The 18,119-nt window shown below is 47.0% G+C and overlaps 1 protein-coding gene across 2 annotated transcripts in view; it reads left to right on the plus strand.

Annotated features, from left to right (window-relative positions):
• OBSCN (obscurin, cytoskeletal calmodulin and titin-interacting RhoGEF) overlaps positions 1-18,119 on the plus strand; it is a 1,961,032-nt gene that overhangs the window by 1,086,646 nt on the left and 856,267 nt on the right. For both annotated transcript variants that reach the window (XM_069211034.1, XM_069211033.1), the window contains 2 exons: positions 5,428-5,541; positions 16,048-16,215. In XM_069211034.1, coding sequence (XP_069067135.1) covers positions 5,428-5,541; positions 16,048-16,215 — 282 coding nt within the window. The remainder of the gene's footprint in view (positions 1-5,427; positions 5,542-16,047; positions 16,216-18,119) is intronic.

Raw genomic sequence — 18,119 nt, forward strand, 5'->3', positions numbered from 1 at the left:
GGACTCATAACAGACTTGGAAATATTGACCCCTTCTTCCTGCTGTCCTCCCTCTTACTCTCCCCCTCTCTTTCCTGCTGTGCTGCCTACCGGTTCTAGGGGAGGTGTAGACTCGGGATGTCAACAATGCATGTGGGGGCGATCTAACAAATACGCTCCCCTGCTTTGGCCGTGGCTAACCTCGCCTTTCTTTCTTTTCTTTTCTAAGTGACCCCCTATCTTGTTGTTTATGATCTTTTGCAGTGATAAGCTAAGATATTTGGGTACAGTGTGTGCATGGTTTGGATGGTTGTGTGAGGGGCCTTGGAGAACTACTTGCGCGTTGACCACACCATCTAGAACAGTTTCTTGCTATCAAGTGGGGGCAGTGATTCGCTCTCCCTCTCCTCTGGGTTTTGGAGTAGATAGTGGGGCGCGCACACAGATTGGGCAGACCCTAGTTGTGGGAGGTGTTTACCTGGGGAGGGATGTGGGTGTTGAATGTGGTTTAGGGTTGGAGTTGTGTTTTATACACTTGGTCCCGTATTTATACTTTTTTTAGCGCCGCATTTGCGCCGCTTTTTGACGCAAAACGGCGCAAACCTACAAAATACAATGGTATTTTGCAAGTTTGCGCCATTTTTGCGTCAAAAAACGACGCAAATTCGGCGCAAAAAAAGTATAAATACGGGCCTTGGTGTACTGTATGCATTGTGAGGAAGAGAGGACATGGAGTTACACTGTTGTGTGTGCGCTAGACCGGAGTGCGAGGTTGGGGCGGACACTGATGGGGTGGGATAGACAAGGGGTGGAGCTGCGACTGTTGGATAACTTAGATCATGACGAGTACCCTAATGCGAATTGTTACATGGAATGTAAGGGGGCTGAACTCTTTTGTAAAGCGCTGTAGAGTGCACACCTACCTTAGACGGATAGGTTCCCACATTGCCCTCCTATAGGAGAAACACTTGATGGATAATGAAGCACAAAAACTAAATAAAAACTGGCAGGAACAGTTCTATTCGGTGACATATTCGTCCTATGCTATAGGGGTTTCAGTCTGGGTTGCCCCTGGTGTCCTTTTCCAATTAAAAAGCCTAATGACGGACGTGCAAAGCTGCAATATATTCTCACATGGAGAATTTGATGGTTGCGAACTCTGCATCCTGAATATATATACCCCAACTCAGATGATGTGGAGTTCTTTAAAAAACTGCAACAAGAATTAGTACCCTACATGGGGATGCCCATCAGCTGGGCGGGGGACTTTTAATTGTGTCCTGGACGGCGCTTTAGACAGGAACCCACCGAAACTGGGCAATAAGCCTCATATGACAGCCAAGCTTTGCGAGGTCATGAGTAGCCTGCACTTAGTGGATATATGGAGGGAACTACACCCCACGTCCAAAGTATATTCCCGTTACACGCCCACACATGGGGCATATAGCAGATTGGATAGATTTCTGCTAACAAACAACGGCACGCTTGATGTTCGTCGTGCTGCCTATCAGGTGAGATTTCTTTTAGATCATGCCCCTGTTATTAGAATGCAAGACACACGCACCCAAGCCAGCGATCCCCCTGTGATGAATGCGGCCAGAGCTGCTTGGGGATCCTGAATATAAGGGAGATATACAGGCACGCTAAATGGATATTTTAGCGTGAACTGGTCCACGACCTGGATAAGCGACATAGAATGGGATGCCCTAAAAGACGTCATAAGGGGCAAAAGCCTTGGTAAATCCTACTGTATTCAGAAAAAACTGGAGTGGGAGCTCGCGCAGCTGTTGGGCGTCCTGGCTGCTCTCCAGAGCTGAGTAGTCAGCAGAGACGTACCTCAGACAGACTGCCGCAAGGCGCACAAAAGATTAGGGGCCATTTGGAATAGGCTGGATAGCTATGTCCGTAAGGACTTCAGACAGTGGCTGTACCGCGAGGAAAACTGCCCAGGGTGCATGCTAGCTTGGCTACTCAAGGGCGAATGTCTTCTACCAATAATCCTGCCACCCCATGGACCATCTAGGGAAAGGTATTTAGGGCAAGCACATGTGAATCTACTCTTGCAGGATCACTTGAAACACATACACACTTCGCCGAGGCGTGAGGATAGATGTCAAATGCTCAGGCACCTAGACTGGCTCCAACTTCCCCGGCTTGTTGAGGCACAGACTGAGGAGCTAGAGGGGGAACGTAATGCTAGTGGAGTTACAGGAGGCCTTGGGTGCCATGACACATGGTAAAACGGCTGCCCCCGATGGCATACCAGTTGAGTTTTACTGTACATATTCTGCAATGATTCTTCCCTGATTATTGGAGACATTTTGCGAGGCACGCAGAGAAGGCTTGTTGCCAACACACATGAGGGAAGCATTGATAGTTATGATACCGAAACCAAGGAAGGATCCGGTGACCCTGGCTCCTATAGGCCATTGTCTATGCTCAATGTCGATGTAAAAATACTTGCAAAAGTACTGGCAACTCGCCAACGGCAAGTTGTAACTCATCTGGTGCGGGATGATCAATGCAGATTCATTCCAGGGAGAGGAACCCATATTAACCTGCCGAGGTTATCGCATGTAATGCATGTAATGCATGAAACGCGCAACTCTGCAGCCCGCACTGTGCTGGTGGCCCTAGACATAGAAAAATCATTTGATACTCTGTCCTGGGACTACCTGTGAGAGGTGCTACATAGAATGGGCATTGGACTAAACTTCCCGTCATGGGTGTGTCTGCTGTATACAGCGCCGCGGGTGCGTACTGTGATGATAGTGTCGGACTCCTTTGATATCGAACGGGGCACACTGCAGGGCTGCCCACTGTCGCCACTGTTGTTTGCGTTGGCTATGGAGCCCCTGGCCGTACAACTGAGAGCAGGCCTGCAAAGGTGGGGCATACGGGTGGGGACAAAAATGCATGCTGTATCACTTAATGCAGATGATGCCCTGGTATATGCCCGTAACAGTCGATCCCACTTCTGTTACAAATGATGGATGACTTTGGAGGGATATCTGGCCTCGGTGTCAACTGTCGCAAGACGGTGTTGTACCCCATGGCAGGGCTGATGACTGTTGAGGCGTCGGTGCTACCGCAGGTGGAGTTTGCAAGGGAGATCGAGACCTTTCAGTACTTTGGCATTTAGGTAGCCCACTCCCCTCAACTCCCTTATGAATTGAATATGGGTAGAGTAATAAATGGCCTCCGAGCCTCTGTCCAATTTTGGACCACCTTCCTACTGTTGGTAATGGGCAGAATTGCACTCGGTAAAATGGTCTTGCTCCTGGGTTGCCTGTGTGGTATGCAAAACTTGTTCTGTGAGCTACCCCCTTCTCTGTTTCTACAGATAGATAAACTGCTGCTGTCCTTAACCTGGGCAGGTAAGAGATGCAGAGTTCGCCTCGAGGTATTGAAGTTAGATTAGGCCGACGGGGGATTGGGACTACCAGACCTCCATCTATACTACATGGCGGGCTTGCTGCAGTATGCGGACATGTGGTGCAGTGAAACCCCAACTGGGAAAAATAATTGCTAGAAGGCTGTATATGTATATCTTGACTACAAGGGCTACTCCTGTGCGGCTCTAGGCTTCTGCGGGATACCCCCTTCCTAGTATTGCAGGTGTTGCAGATGTGGGAGTGGGCTGTCACACAGGTGCTGCGAAAAGTGCTGTATGCATGCCTACTTCTGCTCTGGTGGATTTGTCCTTTTGCTAGAGTCACTGATATACTAGACTTCTCGAAATGGCGAGCAGGCGGATGCAATAATGCTTGTGATTTATACCAAAGTGGCACATTTGTCACGCAGGGAGGCTGAGTCCCTATTTGGAATTGACCAGGGACAATTCCTGCTTTATGCTAGCCTCTCACAGACGGCTCAGGAGATTTGGACCTCCTTTCCTGCGGAGCCCACTGAATCCCATCTCATGATGGCTCTTATTAACCCAGGATGCGATCGTGGTCTACTCCCCTGCTCCTACAAGGCTCGAAAAAAGGATAGACAGCTAAATATAAACAGGACGAGAGCTATGTGGGAGGCGGACCTGGGAACTCCACTTACTGATGGAGAGTGAAATAGGGCCTGCTCACTAGTGCGGGATGGTACTAGCAATGCTAGATTTAAACAGACTCTCTTTTACTATATGCACAGAGCATATCTGAGACCGCAGTGCCTTCACACACTAATCCTGGCTTGACCTGACAGATGTGCTCGCTGCAGCGCGACCCCAGCCAATTTCAAACATGTAACATGGACATGTAACTCCATTCTACCCTTTTGGCGCCAGATAGTGCTGACACTGAGGGATGTGACGGCTGTGAGCTTGAAGGTAACAATGAGTCATTGCTTGCTGGGCCTACTTCCCATTCCTAAAAAAGGGCGCAAAATGGCGTACAGATTCGCGCAGCTGGGGCTTGTTTTGGCCAAGAGGCGCATTGCAATCTGATGGGCAAACCCGGTCCCTCCGACGCAGGATACGTGGCAGTCTGACCTAATTGAGTGGGCGACTGCGGAGGAATGTCGCCTCCGTAAGATACGTATGGATGAACACGCTGAGCGAGATCTGGAAGTTTGGCGTGGTACGATCGAAGGGCTGCATGGAGAACCCCTGGGGAAATAGGGGGACACCTCGACAGATTAACCCCAATAGTGAAGTGCAGGTACCGGCACGCCCTCTTGAGCGGTAAATTGGCGGTTGCGGATATGTGGCTGAGTGTGACTGGAAGACAATATGACCCTCTCTTTTCAGCTCTGATCTTCTTTGCGTGTTCTCCCCGCTCCTCCTCGTTCGATTTGCCTATATAACCGCAGGTTGGGTTCGGCTGGCCCTTCTAAGATCCTAAGCCACCAGAATATTGCTGACTGGTCCATTGGAGTGCGACAGCTGTTCTCTCTTCATGTTTGAATCTGGTAACATGTATTGCAGTATCACTGTTTACTTGTTAAAATGTAATATACTATGCACTGTGATTAATATGGATAAACTTGCTAATTACTACTGCATTCAAATATTACACAGCTTGTGATGGACTATTGTGCAGTCACTATTGTATTGCTCGACCATATGTTCTGTATTGTAGCATTCCGTAAACAGATGTGGATGGTAGTGTCGGCATGGACTAGACTTCATATTTGGAAGGGCGAGACGAGATGTATTGTTGATGAAGTGAGACTATTGTACGGTGCAATTATGTATAAGTTGTTTTATTTTGCACAAATAAAACAGGAACAAAAATAGTATTAGGCAATTTTCTGCAATCGTTATTCTTATAGGGCTATACTTCTGCCCTCTGTATCCTGACACAGGATTGGTCCACCACTTAGCCTATCGGAGAGGACATTGTGTTGGAAGTAACTTTCGACTTTCTTCTTCCTTCCTCCCTTCCAGGGCAAGGCAATATATTGCAAAGTTATATGAGAAAGCTAAACTGCAAAAATATGTTTTGTTTCTTAGGCCCTCCTGAATTTGTAGAACGACTTGCTGATTGCACAGCTGAATTGGGAGAGACTGTGAAACTGGCCTGCCGGGCTGTCGGGTCGCCAAAGCCTGTTGTCAGCTGGTACAAAGGTAAATAATCTTTCGGGGTTGTCCTTACTGTCGTCGTTGATTCTGTGCATTCAAGACACACATGATTCTCTAGCCCCACCGACTGCCAATCTTTTGAAAATCAAAAGTGGCTTGCTCTGGACCCACATTTAGTAACCGTGGCAACTCAACAGTTTGGCAGTCACACAGAACTTGAAATGTCAGCTGAGGCATGTTAAGACTACTGCCCCACTCCCAAGGAGAAGATAGATGTAAACATAATGCACACTTTTTTTGTTCAGGGTAAGATGTGCCGGTTATGTTACCAATTTTGGAATTTGGAGGCCTGGATAATTATTCCAGCATCATTACTACATCAAATAGTGTGATCCTGGGCAAATTAGTTTATCTCCATGGATTATGGTTCCCTCACATTCCAAAATGGGGAGCTGTTAAAAGTAGACTGGATTTTAATGTGAGGCCATTCTGTTCAGTCTGAAGACGCCGTGAGGCTTTTCAAAATACAATCACTCACTACTGTCTATTTTTCACTACTCATGTTGGCAATGCGGTTTGTGGAGGGTTAGCTCTGTTTTTTTTCAGCCGTAAGCAAAAATGCCCAGGCGTGTGCCTCCTCACTTCTCTTCCTGGCATTCATCCACACACACAAGCAATAAGCATGAGCATTTCCAATGCCATTTTCACCTGTTGAAATCACATGTATATCTTTCACACTTAAAGGAATGATTGCCCTTATAAGAGTCGCAAAATGGAACCACCTTAAAACACACGGTCAAGAGATTTTAAAACATTATTTTTCACTGTCGTCAAATAAATAAAATGTGCTGCTTGTGTGTTTTTTAAGAAAATTAATTGGTTCATGTTTTAAGATTGAGGGCTGCCACAAAAACAATTCGACTTTTAATAAAATGCAAGCAGTGCCTCTTATTTCCAGTGACAGCTGTCTGAGTACAGCTATTGAGATGCAGATGTGTGAATCCATAGCAGCCATTTTCACCTATACCACTTTTACCCTTGTTCAGTTAAGCCACCCGATTAGGGGATGTTCCGTTGGTGGCCTTTGGTGGATGGACATTTTCTGTGAGGACAATCTACCGTCTTTCCGAAACGTTACTTACAGTGTGTTTCCCCCCATTTGTTATTGATGTGTTATTGAGATTTTAAATCATTATTTGACGTGAATATTCATGTACATTTTTAGGTATAGCCTCGAGCCAGCATTTAGCTTCGTCACCAACCTCACCTAAACAAACAAATTTATAATTAAAAATATATATATATTTACATAAACTTTGCCATACTAATTTCGTATTAATATTTTGAATTAATGCTTTTTTCTGTTTTTAACATTATGGAAAAGAATATGTGTACCCTTCATCTGTCTTAATCTGTGGGCCTTGTTCTGACCCCTCACCTTCTTTCTCACAGCGTTCATCTCAATTCCCCTAAAGATTACACAGATTTTTGTTCACCAAGGCAGTTCTTCCTCAAGACTGATGCCTTGTTCGATATATTGATACACATCCAAAACTTTCTAGTCACTTGGTAATATTTTCTTTTCAGCATGTTAAATACATTCCCAATTTAAATGCAAAATGCTGTTGACACATTCCTTCCCTATTTTATTTTCTCGTTTGTGGTTACTGTGATCTTTCACAAAAGGCAGTGCAACCAGTGCGTGAAGAAATCCTAGTGCTGATGTGTGTACCTCAAAACCTAAACGACCCCACCACCATCTCTCTCTCTTACTCTTGCTTGCTCACTGGCTTGGTTTTTCCAGTTTTTCATATGTATATATGTGTGTGTGTGTGTATATATATATATATGGATATTTATCAATGATGCCTGTTAGAAATGGTTTTTTTGGTTGGCAGTCAGGTTGCCCTCTGTCCAAGCAAGCACATTCACTCTAGTCAGGGTAAGTCACACACAATCCAAAATCAGCCTGTGCCCACCCTCTGGTAGCTTGGCACGAGCAGTCAGGCTTAACTTAGAAGGCAATGTGTAAAGCATTTGTGCAATAAATCATACAATACCATAATATAACACCACAAAAATACACCACACAGTGTTTAGAAAAATATATAATATTTATCTGGGTATTTGCAGGTCAAAACGATTAAAGATGCAATATGAATTTGTAAAGATATCACTGAAAAGTGATATAAAGTGTCTTAAGTCTTTAAATAGCAAACTAAGTCTCTTTCAAGCACAAAGTACCTGGTTTCTGGTGGAAAATCTCCGCAGAGGGCCGCAGAAGAGGAGATGCGTGGAAAAATGGTGTGTGCGTCGGTTACGCCCCTTCACACACGGACTTGCGTCGTTATTTTTCACGCGGGGAGACGTGCGTCGTTCTACAGTAGGAAAAATGGTGTGTGCGTCGGTTGCGCCCCTTCACACACGGACTTGCGTCGTTATTTTTCACTCGGGGAAGACGTGCGTCGTTTTCCGGCATGCGGACCGTCTCCTTCTATGGGTCGCGGGGATTACCAGATGTCCCGAGTCTGTGCGTGGATTCTCCTGCTTGTTTTCCAGCTGCGCGTCGTTCTGCGGGGCTGTGCGTCGAAATTTCACTCTCACGGCAGGCGTCGGGTCGATTTCTCCTTGGAAGTCAGGCGGCGTTGTCCTTGCGAGGCCGTGCGTCAAAGTTTCGGTCGTCCCGAAGGCGTCGCGTCGATCAGCGTCGGTGTGCGGCGTTTTTCTCGCCGCGGAACAAGCTGTGCGTCGAAAATTTCGGCGCACGAAGCGTCCAAGTCAAAGAGAGAAGTCTTTTTGGTCCTGAGACTTCAGGGAACAGGAGGCAAGCTCTATCCAAGCCCTTGGAGAGGACTCTTACAGCTAGACAAGAGTTCAGCAAGGCAGGAGGCCAACAGCAAGGCAGCAGTCCTTTGTAGAAAAGCAGACAGGTGAGTCCTTTGAGCAGCCAGGCAGTTCTTCTTGGCAGGATGTAGTTTCTGGTTCAGGTTTCTTCTCCAGAAAGTGTCTGATGAGGTAGGGCAGAGGCCCTGTTTTATACTAAGTTGTGCCTTTGAAGTGGGGGTGACTTCAAAGAGTGTCTAAGAAATGCACCAAGCCCCCTTTCAGTTCAATCCTGTCTGCCAGAGTCCCAGTAGGGGGTGTGGCAGTCCTTTGTGTGAGGGCAGGCCCTCCACCCTCCCAGCCCAGGAAGACCCATTCAAAATGCAGATGTATGCAAGTGAGGCTGAGTACCCTGTGTTTGGGGTGTGTCTGAGTGAATGCACAAGGAGCTGTCAACTAAACCTAGCCAGACGTGGATTGAAGGGCACAACAAGATTTTAGTGCAAAGAAATGCTCACTTTCTAAAAGTGGCATTTCTAGAATAGTAATATTAAATCCGACTCCACCAGTCAGCAGGATTTTATATTACCATTCTGGCCATACTAAATATGACCTTCCTGCTCCTTTCAGATCAGCAGCTGCCACTTCAACAGTGTATGAGGGCAGCCCCAATGTTAGCCTATGAAGGGAGCAGGCCTCCCAGTAGTGTAAAAACGAATTTAGGAGTTTTACACTACCAGAACATATAACTACACAGGTACATGTCCTGCCTTTTACACACACAGCACCCTGCTCTAGGGGTTACCTAGGGCGCACATTAGGGGTGACTTATATGTAGAAAAAGGGGAGTTCTAAGCTTGGCAAGTACTTTTAAATGCCAAGTCGAAGTGGCAGTGAAACTGCACACACAGGCCTTGCAATGGCAGGCCTGAGACAAGGTTAAGGGGCTACTGAAGTGGGTGGCACAACTAGTGCTGCAGGCCCACTAGTAGTATTTAATCTACAGGCCCTAGGCACATACAGTGCACTCTACTAGGGACTTATAAGTAAATTAAATAGCCAATCATGGATAAACCAATCAATAGTACAATTTACACAGAGAGCATACGCACTTTAGCGCTGGTTAGCAGTGGTAAAGTGCCCAGAGGTCAAAAGCCAACAACAACAGGTCAGAAAAAATAGGAGGAAGGAGGCAAAAAGTTTGGGGATGACCGTGTGAAAAAGCCAGGTACAACAATGCCGTAAAAGATGTCATGACTGATGTAATATATGGGGTAATTAGCAGGTCATGGCGAGCGCACGAGTTAATCCAACCACCACCGCTCATGGCCGTAACCTCCTATAAGCACAAAACCCTGCACCATGCCTTGCCTTTGGCCTGCAGCTAGTCCTGCGGCCAACCCCCTATAAGCACCAAACCCTGTGCCACTCACGGCCTCCGACCTGCGGCCAGGCCCTGCGGCCAACCCCCTATAGGCACCCAAACCTGCGCCATGCATGGCCTTCTGCCTGCGGCTGACCTCCTATGGCCACCCAACCCCACGCTACGCACAAATTGCTTCTTTGTTTGGTGGAGATGTGTTCATATACCTGTGCATCAAGAACGTATTTCCAAAATCGGTGGGAATCATGCTTGGGGGGCTGTTAGTAAGCTGTCCATCATCATTATAAATGAAAACCAAGCACAACTTGGAGAAATTGTTGAGAATATAAGCCTTAATGAAGCTTGTGGTGTATGAGTGAAACGTGCTGGCTGCATGGCTTCCTTCCTGGCAGCACTAAAGGTGGAGGTGCAGGTGCTATAGAGTATGTCAGCCCATTCAATGGGGGTAAAAGAGCTCCCTAGCTCGGATTCCCGTCTCCTCTGAACCAGGCATTTGCTAGAGATTGCAGATTTGATCAGAAACATATATACGTTAGACAGTAGGCCTTTGTCTTCTTTTCCAGTGAGTAGCCATTTCTAAAAAAAATTGTGAGTTACCTACAGGCATGGAGGCAAATCAATGGCTGAGTGACATTGTGCTTGATGGCAGTATAGTGCCAGTGTTCACCGGCCGAGACCCCGTAGCTAAATAGTAGTTGTGATGGACACAAGTTAGGATATATCGGTCCTTTTGCAGTTGGCCTCCTGTCATGAGATTAATCCATTGCCTGCCACGGTGGGTGGGGAAATCGGGGTTGCCTATGATGGGTGTGAGAGGGGAGGTGTGTGTGGACAGGTCCCTGGTGATCATGACCCTATCAGTGCGATGTAGACTCTAGGGGCTGGTATTTTTTTGGGAGACATGGATTTCTCAAATGTGGATCCAAGCTATTGAGTTATTACTAAAACACCAGTGTTTCTCCATGAGCTGCCTGTTTCATTCCACCATGTAGCGCAACTGGGCTGCAAGATTGTAGTGGACTTTGTAGGGAATGCCCAAACCTCCCTCTGCTGCAGATCCGGCTGCCCCATAAGTCTCAATCATATGTTGGAGCTTGCCTAGTAGATGGGGGGGGTGGCAGTGGGAATACCTGCATGCCATACATTATCTTGGGAAGGAGGATCGTCTTCACTACGACTACCCTACCCACCCAGGAAAGGCCTCTGCTTTTCTAGGCTTGTAAATCTGAGCTAGCTATGGCTATCAGGTTGGTGTAGTTGCAGTCCACCATTTTCACCAGGGAAAGTAGGATTTGCAGCCCCAGGTTGGGCATCCATCGGTTTGCACTCGGGAAGGGAAAGAGGTGCTCCAGTTGAACCCGATCCTTCTTTGAGACAGTGAGATTAAGGGCATGGGATTTCCGTATGTTAACTTTAAATCCAGAAACCCTGCCATATGCCTTGAGTTCTCGCAGGAGGGCTGAAATGAGGAATTAAGCTGGATGAGGACTACCATGACATCGTCCATATAGAAAGCTATTTTGTGTTGCTGTCATCTTATAGTGATGCCCCTATTCTGCATGTTTACCTATATCCATTCTGCAAGTGGCTCCATATACAAAGCAAAAAGAAGCGGGGGAGGGGACATCTCTTTCACTTGCCTTTGGCCATGGCAAAGATCTTTGAGGTCAGACTGTTAACTGTTTCCAGGCAGTAAAGCTAGTATAACTACACCACACCCTTTATGAAACCGTGCATGCAGACCCAAAGAAATGGGAAATGTATTCCGTTGGATGCTTTTTCTGTGATGATTAACATCAGGAGTGCCAGGACTCAGGAGCTGGTTTGTTTGTGTGGTGTAGCAGCCACTTGGGATCATCACTTCTGCTCTTTTCTGGTATAAACCCAACCTGATCAGGTTCTACTTGGCTCTGCATGTAAGGATGAAGACGAGCCACTAGTATTGCTACGAAGAGCTGTGCGTCAACGTTCAGCAGGATAATGGGCCGGTAGGAAGAACACAGTATGGGGCCTTTCCCACAGTTAGGGATCACTGTGATCACTGTTTCCCACATTGTTTTGGTGAGGGCACCTGTGTCTGCAAAGGAGTTGTAAAGATGAGTGAGAATAGGGGCCAGTTGGGTGCAGAATATATTGTATAAGCCTGTAGTGAATCGGTTCTGTCCCATAGCCTTGCCAGGTTGAAGCCGGGCAGTGACAGAAAGGACTTCATCCACTTGAATGTCCTTCTCTAGTGGTAGTGCCTCTTGCACTGCAAGTTCATGGTATGCACCACAGACAGGTTAAGTTTGGCTTCAGTGAGATGTACCGCCTCTGCTTTGTAGAGGTCAGCAAATAATTGTTTAAATGCCTGTGCAATTTCTACATCATTGTGCATTCTGCAGCTTGCTGGTGTCTGGATCTCTGCTGTCCTGTCCTTTTGGATCTGGGCTCTCACTTCCTTTGCGAGAAGTCACCCCACCATATTGCCTCCTGCATAATACTTATCCCTAGTATGGAGGAGGGCGTACTTTGCCTTATCCAAGTCTAGTGCCTTGAGTGTTTCCCATTAAGGGAAATGGAAGTGCCCAGAGTGTTATTTGTTTGGAGAAAGTGTTGGATCACATCTCTGGCCTCCTCCAAAGTGGAGTCATATTATAACATTTTGTTGTTGAGTCATCATAACTGGTGGGGGCAGTCAAACCTGGCATGTGGAAGAAGATCAAGATGGAAAAGTGGACAGAAAGTGCTGAGACTCCCACATCTCCCTAGTTGGTAGCTGCTAAGATGCGCAGGGATGTTAAGAAGTAGACAATCCAGGCATATGTCTGATAGAGGCTGAGAAGAATGTGTTGTCCCTGGGGACGTGGTGCCATGATCACCAAACAACAGTCATGCCCACATTTCAGAGTCATCACAGGACCTCTGCTGTGAATGCCCCTCTTTGCTCCGCCCTTTAAGCCACCCATCGAGCAATGTGCTAAGCATGAAGTTGAAGTCTGCGCCTACTACAATGTCAGCATCTGTGGAAGAGGTGACTAGGCTAAGGACGTTAAGGATAAATTGCTCTTGGTGACCGTTGGGTGCATAGAATTGACAAGAGTGAAGGCGTAAGTGTTCAGAGAGATTTGCAGGGAAAAGAATCTCCCGGTCACCTTTGCTTGTGGTTGAAGGACTCGACCTTGGAATTTAGTAGCCAGCAAAATTGCCACCCTGTTTTCTTGCCTTGCCCTGAAGAGAAGTTTTGCCTCTCCAACCAATGCGACCTGATTATCCTCCAGTCCTTAAATAGGAGGTGTGTCTCCTGCGGATGACAAATATCGCAGTTGGAGTCACAGAGCCTGGATAGGAGGGCTAGGCGGGTCATGGGGGCATTGAAACTATGGGTATTTAGGCTCAATATTTTAACCTTGTGCTTGGGGCTGAGTGCGTGCCACTACAGCGAGGAGCGAAATTGTCATTGGTGACCCATGACAAGACCAGTTACTTGTAGTCCCTAAGATGTTCAGCTTGTTGAGGTGTCAGACCTTGGATGTGGGGTGCTATTGAACAGGGGGAATAATAGGTAACTCAACCACTCTTTCCATGGAAGTCTTAGGCACTCCAGGCCTAATTCACAAAGGGCCTCTGCTGTCACTGCAGAGGCTCTGCGGTTGTGGCGGGTCCCGTTCTCATGGCAGTACATCTGCAACAGGAAACTGTAGTATGGAGGTCCTGCCATCATTGTGGGACCTCTGCCACAACTACAAGGCCTCAGTCACAACTGAGGAGGCCCATTGTGAATCAGGCTTCACATGTGTGGGGGTCATGCTGGTGAGCAGTCTGGCCAAGTAGTCACTAAATAGGGTATGGGCACTCCCTGTCCTGTTGCTGTGGGTGAGTAAGTGTGTGTCAGCAGTATTTGCCTAGGGGGGGCAACCAATACCCCACCAATTGAACCAGGAGGTGTAAACCTTATAAAGGGGCATACTGTGTGTGTATGCTCCTGTGGCCAGGCAGTTGGGCATTTACTTGGGCTCTTGTGTTGGTTATTAGCTCTGTAGTTGTTGAAGTAATGAGCATTCTTGGTGGCTCTTGTCTGCTGTTGTTTTATGGGCATTCTTCCTAGAGGGGCAACAATCCTGTCTGCCATTCATTGTGCATGCTGGAGGAGTGCAGGGCAGAGTGTGCTGGTCAGGTTCTTCAGAAGAGTCTCCCAATCTCAGGACAGACTGGGCCTCTTCCATGATGCGGATCACATGTGTTTCCTTGTTCCACATACAAATCAGATGGAAGGGGTGCCCCATTTGCATTAGACCCCTTGCTCACCCAGGTAAGTGGCGTCTGCCCAAAGTGAGTGATTCTGCTGAAAAATCATAGGGGACAGGTCCAGATATAGCCACACCTTCACACCTTCAAATGGGATTGTGGCTTGGTCCCGCACCACTGTCATTATAGCTTCCTTCTGTCAAAAGTGATGGACACAAGTTAGGATATCATGGACTGTGCCCAGTGCGATAAATGGCTAGCTCGCTCTATTCATATGGTCAAGAAAAATGTCCTTCCTGATGAGATCTGAGACTACATGATGGAAAAGGCGGATGAAATAGCTCTCCAGGTCACCTAAGTCTGCTTGGAGGGGGACGCATTTAATCCTGATATTCGAACAGCAAGATCTGTTCTCAAGATCATCCAAGCAGATTTAATGCTCTCTGTATCGGTCTTGAAGCTTGCATGTGTTTTTGTCTAGTCCCTGTTCCCTGGCATTGCTGTTATGTTCCAGGGTAACCATCTATTTGCATATCTCTGCCACATCTTTTTTAGCATCATTGATATCCGTGGCCAAGTCCTCTCAGAGTGCAGCAATATCTTCCATGAGCTTGCTGAATATAGCCTTCATGAACGATCAAGTAATTGGTATGTTTGATGCCCATCTCCGTTTGGTCAGGGCTTAGGGTCTGGGCATCTTGAGCCCCTTGATCTGTAGGAGCAGCTTCACAGGGGTTCGGGTATTTTAGAAGAGACTTTGGTAACAATGTTTATAAGTATGGAGTGTTTCTTAGACCTGTGTGCTGCTATGTTGCAGATGGAGGTCGTCCATTTTATCATGTGCTGTAGGCAGAGGTGCAGATCGAAGTCATGCCTGTGCGGGGTTTCCCATCATACAGGAGACTGTGGATGCTTGGGGAGGAACAATATGTTCTGCCAGTCTAGTTTGGGTCACCATGGCCTTTTTGCTCTGGGTTGGAAGGTTATTGTCAGTGTCCTGCAGCTGTATCCCTCATCCTCCCTGTTATGCTGTCATGCACTGTGGTCATTTTGGCTCTAAGCTGGTCACCTCAGAGCCTGGCTTGTGCCAGTCAAAGGCCCCATTCACCCTGGGCTCCAGGTCACCAATCTCTTCCTCTGGTCTCCCTGCTGGGGGTCCCCCACAGTCATAGCAGTAGCCGGTTGCAATTCCTACCAGAAGTGGGGTGGTGCCAGATGGGGCAGCACAGCAGGAGGTGAGCGATAGCCTCTCACTGAGTTCTGATGCATCAGTTCCCTCCTCTGCGGAGCCCAGGAAATGCCCTTTGGACTGGTAGAAAGCCCCATCAGTGGATACAGGGCCCCCAACCCTGATGAGGTTGTTGAGCACCCAGAGAGCCCAAGACACGGAGCGGCATTATCCTCCATGGCTCCCACTCGGCTGCATTAGACCAGATGCTCTACCTCACAGGCTCCAAAGCAGGTGGGAACGTCACCTCCGACTGCAGGTCGCACAGCCAATTAGACCTATCTCCACTGCTCCTGGGACCCCTGGTGATGTGTGCCGGCTCCCCATACTCTGAGCATTGTCCCTGTTGCCCTCCGAGGAGGTCAGTATCTCTGGCTGGCAGGTACGGAGGCAGAGCAACATGGAGATGCTCCTACTCTGCTGCCATCTTGGCCACACCCCTTCAAACAAATGCACTTTTAAAGAGACCAAGATATGCCACGTTCCTGTTGATTTTGACTTGTTCTGAAATTGCAAAATTACGATGAATTGAGGACCAAGCTAGTGGTGCTCTTCAAGCCACCCAACAATTAACCAGTGCGTCAATCTCACAACTAGCCAATTGAACCTGTGTGCCACTACCCTTTATTCTCACACAGTGAGTCACGCTGAACCTACAGCAATATATCCTGAATGAAAGTTAAATTTTGCCTCATGACCCACTTAATATTATTGTAATCCTCCTTTCTTGGAAAATTGTTTAAACTGTGTTGCATTTTCTTAGCATTAGAGCTCAAAAACGTCACTGCAATTTGACCAAGGTGTTGATGGAAATTCACTTTTTTGCACTTGCTGCCCTTCTAAACTCTGTCCACGTCCTCCTAATTAGTGTGTCTTTCTTGATTTTCAGATGGTAAATCGGTCGAGGTGGACCCACATCACATTATTATTGAAGATCCGGATGGCTCCTGTACTTTGATTCTAGACAACCTGACTGGCGCTGACTCAGGACAGTACATGTGCTTTGCCACAAGCCCTGCAGGGAATGCCAGTACCCTGGGAAAGATCCTTGTGCAAGGTAAGTCACAATGGAGCAGGTCAGTCTTATTTCATGGTAAACATGTGACTGGCTCTGGCCTTACCAGGCTTCAATACCACCTAAACAATGCAAATGAAAATCTGCCTGCCCCAAAGGAACAAAGAGTATATTATTCTGCATATTACACTGCCAACTGCTGGCATCAAATTGTCACATCACCTCAACTGTATGTGTGTGTGTACTAGAATATCTAGTGAGCTTTACGAGACCAATGGCAGAAGCGTAGGAGGTAAATAGACTTTGTTGCAAAGATGGGAAAGTTCAATAGTTTACACTTGCTTATGGAGGGCAGTGGAGCTTGAGTTCCTTTTGCTGTGTTAGATAGTAGTAGTTTTATTTCAGCATAGATCAAACTCACCATACCACAGTGGTTGCGTAAACTTGAAAATAACAGTGGATTGAAAAAAGACACAATTATGAAAAATTCATAAAGGGCTCTTTGTGTTCTGGTATAGAGGTCTGTGGGCGACATCTTTTGACAGTAGCATTGCCATTCCAGGCGCACTTTTCTCACTGATGCTTGTAACTGCAGAATTTTCACTTTATTGATCTCCATGGTCTGGATCCAGCAACTCTAGCAGTAGCCCCTGCATGACAGTAAGTGGCATCATTGGCCTTTGCCACATCTCCATTCTGCTCCTTCACATGACAGCATAGAGCAGCATATAACAGTACCCTCTACCCACCATGTCAGTTGCTCCTTCTATGACCTTTAATGTGAATTTGGAGCTCAGCTTCTATCGATTTCATTTTTTCAGAAGTTTTTGTTTTCCAAAACTGTTGGCAGTGTGCAGGGATATTGCCCTCCAAGAGGACATGCTTCTTACTGTGTCGGACACATTACAGCAAGATGTCGCTAACAGAACCACAGTCGTTTACCTGTGGTGTTTTACTGCTAAACTATTAACCCAGGTCCTGCGACAAACACTCCCTCGTGCACCTGAAGGACATCAAGGAGCAGCAATCCAAACTCGATATTGCTGACATAAGAAATGAGTCCCGATCAAGGTTGTGCTTGTCAATTAAGCCAAAGTCAAAAGACAGGTCAAACCAACAGCATAAGAAACACAGGCAAACTATTTGACTTTCGGATGCACCCTATCCACGGACAGATCACACTGTCAGCTTTCCTCTTCAGATCCCGCTCTGAATCAGGAGCCATTGTGCCCGAGTTCCTGGAGACACTGTTAACTCTGAAGCAAATTGTGACTTTTAAAGAAGCATATTTAAGATCTTCTGATTGCCTCAGCTGGCTCTGGATTGCCGTCAGGCTTCACCGATCCATCAGACACACCATTGAACTTCCACTGTCCCTCCCGCCCTCATCCTCAACTGATATTTTTAAAAGCCAACCTCCTCTGTCACTGGCAGTGGGCTGTGCCTCAAATCCTCATCTGCAGGTCTCACTAGGAATTGTTCCACCCACCACCAGCACCAGTGACATCAATTCCGGATCTGGCTTTGGTGATGACGCTGTATTAGGTCTCGCCTTTGGCAAGATCTCACCCTGACATCACACTAAAACTATCACTAAAGTGCATCCTGAGGATGAGTCAAACTTCCCTTGGGGTCCTCTTGCTCGAAATATGTGTTTCAGGAGGATGACAGCCATTTTTAGTGTCATATTTGGATGCTATATAGGGCCCGCATCCCGATCGAGAGAATGAAGATAATATTGCGGAGGCAGATCAGTTGCTCCCACTATATAACACTGATCCTGGTCATTACTGTAATGTATATAATGTAAGTGGCCTAGATACGTTTCCTGAATTCCTTATGCATTTGCCTGTGGGACCCCTGGCTAAGGGAAATGCCTCCTTTTCTTTTATTGTTTTATGGGTATCAGAAGTTGTAGATTTTCTAGTCCTTACTGAGAAGCCCAA

The sequence above is a fragment of the Pleurodeles waltl genome, chromosome 10, assembly GCF_031143425.1.
Source record: "Pleurodeles waltl isolate 20211129_DDA chromosome 10, aPleWal1.hap1.20221129, whole genome shotgun sequence".
Lineage (NCBI taxonomy): Eukaryota > Metazoa > Chordata > Amphibia > Caudata > Salamandridae > Pleurodeles > Pleurodeles waltl.